The sequence below is a fragment of the Aspergillus ibericus genome (assembly GCF_003184845.1).
Source record: "Aspergillus ibericus CBS 121593 unplaced genomic scaffold BO80scaffold_20, whole genome shotgun sequence".
NCBI classification, from domain to species: domain Eukaryota; kingdom Fungi; phylum Ascomycota; class Eurotiomycetes; order Eurotiales; family Aspergillaceae; genus Aspergillus; species Aspergillus ibericus.
This window is the reverse complement of record NW_020292118.1, coordinates 164,945-173,564: the sequence shown is the minus strand read 5'-3', so window position 1 is coordinate 173,564 and position 8,620 is coordinate 164,945. Positions and strand designations below refer to the sequence as shown.

At 52.2% G+C, this 8,620-nt stretch overlaps 3 protein-coding genes across 3 annotated transcripts; 2 read left to right on the top strand and 1 right to left on the bottom strand.

Annotated features, from left to right (window-relative positions):
• Positions 1–2,462: 2,462 nt before the first annotated feature.
• On the top strand, positions 2,463–4,085 carry BO80DRAFT_493708 (F-box protein; the record flags this gene model as incomplete). Its single annotated transcript, XM_025723832.1, has 4 exons — positions 2,463–2,808; positions 2,864–3,251; positions 3,321–3,626; positions 3,682–4,085. The coding sequence occupies exons 1-4, from the start codon at positions 2,473–2,475 to the stop codon at positions 4,083–4,085; spliced, it is 1,434 nt and encodes a 477-aa protein (XP_025575141.1). The 5' UTR covers positions 2,463–2,472.
• Positions 4,086–4,648: 563 nt separating this feature from the next.
• BO80DRAFT_425220 (uncharacterized protein) lies at positions 4,649–6,233 on the top strand (the record flags this gene model as incomplete). The annotated part of the gene is made up of 6 exons (XM_025719467.1): positions 4,649–4,704; positions 4,767–5,169; positions 5,217–5,366; positions 5,415–5,561; positions 5,613–5,738; positions 5,799–6,233. Coding segments are annotated over 6 exons (1,243 nt in total), but the record flags the coding sequence as incomplete, so codon positions are not given.
• Positions 6,234–6,275: 42 nt separating this feature from the next.
• Positions 6,276–8,442, bottom strand: BO80DRAFT_425219 (LLM class flavin-dependent oxidoreductase). Its single transcript, XM_025719466.1, has 8 exons — positions 8,179–8,442; positions 7,993–8,133; positions 7,738–7,948; positions 7,676–7,688; positions 7,567–7,626; positions 6,943–7,499; positions 6,689–6,866; positions 6,276–6,630 (listed from the first exon to the last, which is right to left on the bottom strand). Exons 1-8 carry the CDS (start codon positions 8,243–8,245, stop codon positions 6,403–6,405), a joined length of 1,455 nt encoding a protein of 484 aa, XP_025575139.1. The 5' UTR covers positions 8,246–8,442; the 3' UTR covers positions 6,276–6,402.
• Positions 8,443–8,620: the final 178 nt, after the last annotated feature.

Genomic DNA, 8,620 nt, shown 5'->3' with positions numbered 1-8,620 from the left:
CAATGTTCTTGCGTTCGCGAATATTTCCTTCCCGGCGTTTTATGCTTGGAATGTAAGTCGCTGTCGCCCCTATTCCCTATCAAATACGAGTTAACCTTTCCTGTCACCTGTCCCAGCCCAGTATCAAAGACGACTGCTCGAACATCTGGCTCAACACCTCATATTGTATCAGTAGCACGGGCTATGATGATACCTTTTACTCCAACACCACATCGGCCCCTCCATCGTCAACTCCGACCGCAACGAGCTGCACGACTACCACAGTGACTCCCCCTGGACCTACCCAAACCGGTATACCCTGTGACTGCACTCAATATGCCATGAACGAGGACGGTACGTAATACAATTCCACGTGTCATTCGCGATATCCCCTATGAATTACATTCATATCAGGCCTGTACTGCGCAGACATGGCATCCAAATACGGCATAACGCTCAATGAGCTATACGACTGGAACCCCGCTCTCAATGGCGACTGCAGTGGACTTTGGGTCGGTTACGCATACTGTGTGGGAGCTGGATCCCCTACAACATCCTCTCCTACCACGACCACCCCAGTTATCACTACCACATCGGCGCACTGTGCCACTGTGACCCCTCCTGGCCCTACTCAGACTGGTATACCCTGCACGTGCAACAAGTACTTGATGCAGGCCGACGGTGAGTTCATTTCCGTTTTGGTCTGCACATCACGCTCATACTCTCTAGGCGTCTGGTATTACGCTAGACGAGCTGTATGGTTGGAACCCTTCGCTTGGTGGCGATTGTAGCGGATTATGGGCCGGATACGCATATTGTGTTGGCGTGCAGTGAGCATAGATTGATCGAGATGTGGCCCTGTGTCTCTGTTCAATGAGGCTGGCATGTCAGCCTTGAGTGACAGGTGGAATCTTTCCCTGTTCTTTACGGTACATGTCCTAGACAGGCAGATAGCAGTGCGGTCGCTCATTTTCTGTGATCGTGAATCATTCGATTCCGATTTAACCAGTATTGGTGGCATCATTAGTACCAGGGAATTATGAGACCGTACCAACCCCCTCGAGTGGTTCCTGATAAACCCATATAGTAAACATACCGAATCTAGCCAGTTAACCAGCGACCTTGTAAAGTAATTTCCAAGACTCTTTGATGAGGTGGGTCTTTCACACCAAAACCACCCGATGAACTTTGGCCTCAAAAATAGGTCCCAAATGTGGCCGAAAGCCAAAGTCCGAATTACCGTTTCAGGGCTGGTAGCTCATACGGTCGTGACCAGGACAGATGTAGAATACCGCAGGGGTAGAACTGTGATTAATGGCTAAATTGGCTCCAGAATTGGACCTGGTCTTAAGGTCTCACTGACAAGCGATCGAAATCGCTCCAGCGTTTTGCATGCACCTGCCAGGGACCAGGAAATGTAATCAAACCAGTCATCATTGGACCCACAGCTACCACTGGTACTGTACCTCTCCTCTTGTGGTACGGCGACGGAGTCGTCCGGTCTCCTTAAGGTGATACTCGGTCGAGATTGATCGCTTTCGAAGGTTAAAATCCTGCCATGACCTTTACTATCCCTTTTTAATGTGAAGACAACACTGCAGGGTGGATGTAATAGCGGGGGATTTAAAGTATTACGTTTTATGTAGGTTAGGTGGGCATATATGGCGATGCACAACTCTAAAATCACCCTCCCCTGGTAGCGCTTCCATTGACATTGCAGTATGATTAAAATGCTATTAACTAGCGAAGGAATGAATCGGTATGACAAAGGACGATAATTACAATCTGGAAGCGATGTAAATGACCTCTGGTAAGCGTGGGGCAAGCTGCGATACATGGAACAGGAGGAGGCGGGTAATATATTTCTCAGTAGCAAAGCTAAAAAGAGTCTCAAGTACGGATGGCGAGCATCACCCGAATGATCAGAAATCGTGCTGAGGACATAACTATTCATTGATTCTACCTGAGAAGCCCTCTTCAATCTTGGAACCTTCCGGTGTCGTTGCCTGAGGATCTGCAGGAGACCTTGTCTATGGCCCGCCTACTTGAAAGGGTGTGAACCTGCTGCGTATTTTTTCATTGGTATCATTAGTTCTGGATATCATCGAGGTTTTCATTTAAGCCCTCCTACATTCCTTTCATTTCTGCCCAGTTCACACTTTTTGGTTAACGCCCTGTCTTGGCACTCCGGAAAATTCTCTCAACAAAATGCCAAGCTAATAGTGGGAGTGGCAATTTGGGGTCCGATCATTGCTTAGGGCCAACCGTTGAACAGCCTGTAGTCTTCCAATCCTGTATGGTATAGTAACGCTGTAGGCACAATCTAGGTTGGGAATAGAATGAAAGAGAGACCGGTTTCATGGTGGTCATAAAATTTATGTCTCGCTTAGTCAGCTATGTGGCTGGGGAATGCGAGCGAGAACCAACGTCGTACTTCCTTGCTTTCGCACTCATGACTAGTGACCACCAGTTCAGTGGTGGCCACGATATACCATGGCCGGCACACTCCCTTTAGAGCTTCTATCTCAGATTGCAGGTTATTTGAATCATGGAGGTGAATCCTTGGTCCCATATACAGTTGTCTGCCGTCGATGGCAGCCAGTCTTTGAGCAATTCATCTACTCTAAAAACCTTGTCGTCCACAGCACCGGGGACGTGGACGAATCCCCTCAACCAGGGATCTCCCTAACACGCTTCACAGCACTAACCTCGGGTGTGGGAATGGCACGGCGTGCCTGGATTCGCCATGTTCAGTACAATATAGTCGTCCCGTATGAACTCCCAGACTGGACCACTCGCAAGCACAAAGGATATCAACTGAAGAATCCGGTCCGAGATGCAAATGACGAGGCATTTCAATCAGCGGTACTTGAACTGTTTCAAGCTTCTGAACTCCTGGGGCTCAGGCCATCGCCTGTCCCTGCAACTAGGACTCGTGGGCCGCGAACAAGGTGAAGAGCCGTGCACATCATCTTACCCCGATGCTTGGGAGTATACATGGGAATTCCGAAATGGCCGTACAAAGGCCACCAAACCCTATCGGGCTTGCTTTCCAAACCATGATGCGTCCATGCTCCCGCAAGTTGCGTGCATCCATAAGCTCTCGTTTATGCGCATATACGAGCCATCGGGTGTCGAGAGGGATCACCAGGTGTGGGCGCAAGCCATTTTCCAAATTGTGCAGCACTGTCCGACGATTGTGGAACTGCACGTGGACTTGGATTATCTCACTCGGCCGGATCAACTAGAGTACATCCAAGCAAGGCGTCAAGGTGCGACAGCTTCTCCGTTGGATCCTCCTCGTTCATAGCACTTACTGACATCTTGTCCACTGGCCTTAGCGGTGTCTGACGGCTTGAGCATTGTGCCTCGCAGTCTTCAAGTCTTTGGTTTTATCAACCAAAAGGAGGGACCTTGGAAGACTTCCATGCCTGCCTTAAACGTTCTATCCTCCGAGGTTGATCGCCTCGCCGTGACCCTCCGAGACCTTAGCTTTTCCCTCCGGGTCCTGAAGTTAAACAAACTTTCTCTCTCCCTCGATTTTCTATGTCCCCTGGATGATGACGGACAACCTAAAACTACATCCTTATGTTGGCCTCACCTCGAGGTCATAGAGTTAAGCTCTATTCCTCCATGGCTTCCTTCCGGTAAATTTTGCAGCCGATCCCTGCACAGTATGGACCCTGCTGACCGGTTTCCTAGGTAAATGGCTCCTCCGCCCCAAACCCGAGGCTGAAGCTGATATCGCGGCAATCGATGACTGGGAGGAGGAAATCTGCCATTCGGAAAGGGGGCATGTGGCTCGCCGTATCATGGAAGTTGAGCAGTTTCACCGGCTGTTCATATCGCTGGGATATGCCGCACGGCATATGCCTCGGCTGACCTCGTTGCAATTCAATCTGAATGCCACCGTTCAGCTAAATTTCAAGTTCGCCGCCGGTGTAGACGGCGTAAGCGCCACGTGGTCCGCCAAAGTGGACTATCGGCCGGACCAGCGGGTTGCTGCAGCTTGGGGTTTTCGCGAGGATGATTTGCAGCCCGGGTTCCCGTGGAGGACATATACTCTTCAGTTGAATAACTGGCCACCTGATGAAGTGCAGTCTTAGCCATACTCACGTTGTTAGAAGACATGCCTTTTCTGTTTATCCGGGGGTTTCCGAGACGAATTAGCGGTCTTGGGTGTCGACGCACATGGTCTTGAACAGGGGTGTCTGTGGTCTTTTTTTTTTTTTTTTTTTTTCATCAAACTTGGTCGGTGATACAACTACAATGCGTAAACCCACCCGTCGTGTGGGAAACAGTAGCCTGACGCTGAAATAATGTATTCAACCTCCCTCATGAGCACTTAAACGCGTTCGGGCTCGAAAAGACGCTAACCACGGGCTAATGCGCACTATCGATCCCTGAACCCCTAGACTAGTCCTAACGCGGGCCTCGCGTCCGATGGAAGATTTCCCAGCCAGTCATCTGGCTTGCCCTGCTGCAATCTCTCGGGCACTATGCTCAACACAGCCCAAGTTCGTTTCGGCTATACACCCACTTTGCTCTTATCGTGGAAATTATGGGGCCCGGTGAAATGAGGCCGACACCGCCACCAGGGACAAAGGGTCATAAAAGGGCCCGGGACCCAGTTTACCGAGCCTTCCGAAATCTGACTGGACCAGTTCATCATGAAACTTCTTGGCCTCCGCGCCACGGTTGCGGTGGCCGTGGGAGGTTTCACGGGTACGCATTGCCATGATGACTACTATCTACTAGTTCCGGATCAATTTATTGACGCTGAGTAGTCGTTGCGGCTCAGGAGTGCTATGCCAATACCACGTATGGGGATTTTGACGTGGACGTGAAGAATTTTTTCAGTCAAGAGGAGCTGGACACGTATACGACAAACTGCACCACGTTACATGGGGACATTGGCTTTGGGAAGAATTTCACCGGTGCAGCCATCGTTCACAACCTGATCAACATCACCGGCGTCGTCACCGTGGGGTCGAATTTAACCTCGATCGAGTTTCCCGATCTCTTATCGCTCGGCTCCATGGACGTCGACTCGTCGAATTTGAGATCCCTTTCCCTGCCCCAGCTGCAAACTGCGTCCAGCTTTAATGTCGACAATTTCGAATCCTTGAGTTTCTCTTCGCCCAAAATATACCAGGCAGATTACATCTGGATCACAGGCCAGTTAGCAAGGTATTTTCTCCTTCCCCGATCAGATCGATCGTCTACTAACTGTGTAGCCTTGACCTCCCGAAACTTGATACAGTGACCAAGATTCTCGAGATATGTAGCGACTCGGACTGTACAGCGCCCTCGGGGACAGCCTTCGATGTGAATCTTCCGGCCTTGCGAAACGCCAGTCAAGTGAAAATCGCAGGAAATCTCTCCAGGTTTGCCCCTCCCTCCATCCCTCCTGGGCGTTGAGGTTAATTGATTAGTTTATCATTACCCGTCCTTGCCACTACCGGAAGCGATGCACACTATGCTGGTGTCTTCATTTCCAACCACGGCAATCCCCTGAACATGAGCTTCCCTGAGCTGAGCTCCGTCACAGAAAGCCTCAAGTTCAAGGGAGCTATGAGCAGGTAGAATACTTCTTCCACCCCCTCTTGCCCCTGCGCTGACCGATATCGCAGCATCAACCTACCGTCATTGCACAACACAACAGCGGATATCACCATCGACAGCTCCACCCCCCTCGATGTGGACCTATCCTCCCTCATCGAGGCGAGTAAAATCCTCCTCGAGGGAAAAATCTCCTCGTAAGTCCATCTGCCTCTGCACTCATCAATCAACCTCTTTAATATTCAACCGAGGTATAGAGCGAACTTTTCCTCCCTCGAAATCTTCCAACAGGTGGAAATCGAATCCCAAGTCCACATTAACTGCGGCACCTCACTTCCCCAAAACATCACCGTTGGGGAAGTGGCCAGTTGCTCGTCGACTGCAAAGTCCAAGGGCTCGAACATCTCCAGTCGCTCGGTTAATATTGGAGTAGGGGTGGGCGTAGGGGTCGGGGGTGCCATCGGACTCCTCATCATCGTTATCTGGATGTATAGGAGAAGTCTGAAGCGGAAGAAGAGGGCCAGTCAGGCTGTAGCTACCCTGGATGTGTATGGGTTGCAGGAGGGTGTGGGGGTGGATAGGGTTGAGACGGCACCGCCGCCCTATTCACGATATTGATCAATATGATATTAACCCCGGCGAGTCTAGAGCTATAGATATACACAATGACGACTCCAGGGGTTGGACTCTACATTATCATCGCTTGAAGCAACTTGAGTATGCTTGATTTGATACCTGGACTGTGACTGGGCTGTTCCCAATGTGCCGGTTCTGTAATCGGCGAACCATGTAATATAATGACAAGCTAATCCCATACACTCGTCTGCAACATCATCATTCAGGGCTGCTCCCACTGCAGCCTCAATTATCCGGAATCCGATGCTCCGCCGCATCCACGCCCGCATGCCAGCGATACTTTGCAGCCGGATGATCCGCCGGCGGACCACTCTGACCCTCCTTCCCGTAAAGATTCTCACGATACGTGCCCTTCGTCACGGCATAATCATCCCAGAAGAGGCCTCTCTTGCGAAGCTCCGGAATCAGCAAGTCGATGATATCCTTGAACGAGCCGGGTTTAATCGCATACGCCTGCATCGGTCAGCCACTTCCCCCCTGTACCTATACCTACCATTCCATGACCACTCACCAGATTAAACCCATCCACATCCGCCTCATTCACCCACCGTTCCATCTCATCGGCCACCTGCTGCGGTGTTCCCACCGGCGTCGCCCCCAGCCCTCCCACCGTGATATGCTGGCCCACCGTGGCCTTGGTCCATTTCTCCACCTCCGGCGTGGCCTTGGACCAGCCCTCCACAGCCGACCTACATAACCACCCCATTAGCATCCTCACCAACCCCCAACAAAGCACCACAAAGACCCCATAACGAAACCACATACCGAATCGCATTACTCTCCACAAACCTCAACTCCTCCTCCTCCCCATACCTCCCTAGATCAATCCCCGTCCAGCCCCCAAACAGCGCCAACGCCCCCTCCACACTCCCCAAACTCCTAAAATACTGAAACTTCTCCCTCGCCTCCTCCTCCGTCCGTCCCAGCACCGGACACAACAGCGCCAGAAACTTGATCGCTTTTCCATCCCGTCCGAATTCCCGGGTCGCTAGTTCGCGAATCTCGGCGATGTTCTTCGCCACCACGGAGGGGCTGTGCCCCGCGACGAAGATCGCCTCGGCGTGTTGTGCGGCGAAGGCCTTGCCTGCTTTGGAGGTCCCGGCTTGCAGGATGACGGGCGTGCGTTGTGGGCTCGGTTGGCAGATGTGGGGGCCGGGGACGGTGTAGTATTTCCCGGTGTGGTTGATCGTGCGAACGCGGGTTGGGTCCGTGTAGATTCCGCGGCTGCGGTCGAGGACCACGGCGTCGGAGCGCCAGGAGGATTCCCAGAGCTTGTAGGTTACTCGGATGTATTCTTCTGCTTGGGCGTAGCGGTCGTCGTGCTGGGAGTTGTTAGGGGGTTGTGTTTTGGGGGGGGGGGGGAACCAAAGGGGATTGGGGAAGGCATACCTGGGGTTGTTGGGTGTGGCCGAGGTTGCGGGCTGCGGAGTCGAGATAGCCGGTGACGATCTGGGATGGTGAGTTGGGGTAGATTAGCTGGGATTAGGGGATTTTTTACATTCCATCCGATTCTGGGAATGTTAGTATCATAGTGATACGGATAGGGGAGGGAAAACTTACCGTCCCTTGGTGAGGTGGTCAATCGTGGATAAACGGCGGGCGAGATGATAGGGCTGTTCGTAAGTCGTCGTGACCGTCACTCCGAAGCCAATGTTCTGTGTCGCCGCCGCCATGGCAGGCACCACAGCTAGAGGCTCATTGACAGGCCATTGCGCCCCGGAGATGATGGCCGGCTCGAGATTCCGCGGGCCTTTGTATACGTCGTAGCCGCCTGAGGGGTTAGCATGGTTTGGTTATTGAGGAGGGGTAATGTACCGAGGACGTCGGCAATGAAGATGCCGTGAAACTTGGCCGATTCGAGCAGTTTAGCCAGCTCGATCCAGTGGTCGATGTCGTTGAACCGGTGCGATTCATCCTCCGGGTGTCGCCAGAGTCCAGGGGACTGGTGACCGCTGCCTGGGAAGAGTTAGAAACTGCTATGAAGTCGGTTCGGGTGCGTACACATTTCCACAAAGGCATTGAGAATGAGCGATTTGCGGGGTCGAGGTGCGGGGGTGTCAGTCGCCATGGTGAGTCGCGGTCGGATAGAAGGTGTAGGGGATATGCCGTGACTGTCGGTTCAGGCTGGTTGAAGATGTGGGAAAACTAACAATTATATAAAAAACCGTGGGTAATATCATCAACCTGGCCGACCGCGGAATAAGTACGGATGATCAGCAACCCCTCGATGGTGGTGATGTAGCACCACAGTGGGCCGGGATGGCGTGATGGCATGAGGGGTTGACGGGGATCAATCCATGCAAAACCCCGTACCGCGGGGACTATCGGAGCTCTTTATCTTAAAACTTGGTCCTACCTTTCATAACCGGGTTTGATGATTCGGTTGGACGGAGCTTTGAGCAGGCTTAGGGTTCCGCGGCAGCGCCCTATCTTTGGGCGATGC

Coding starts and splice junctions, on each gene's coding strand:
- BO80DRAFT_425219 (XM_025719466.1), bottom strand. CDS start 8,245: ATGGCGACTGACACCCCCGCACCTCGACCCCGCAAATCGCTCATTCTC. Junction 7,949..7,992: donor CTTCATTGCCGACGTCCTCG/GTACATTACCCC, acceptor CTAACCCCTCAG/GCGGCTACGACGTATACAAA. Junction 7,500..7,566: donor GCCACACCCAACAACCCCAG/GTATGCCTTCCC, acceptor AACAACTCCCAG/CACGACGACCGCTACGCCCA.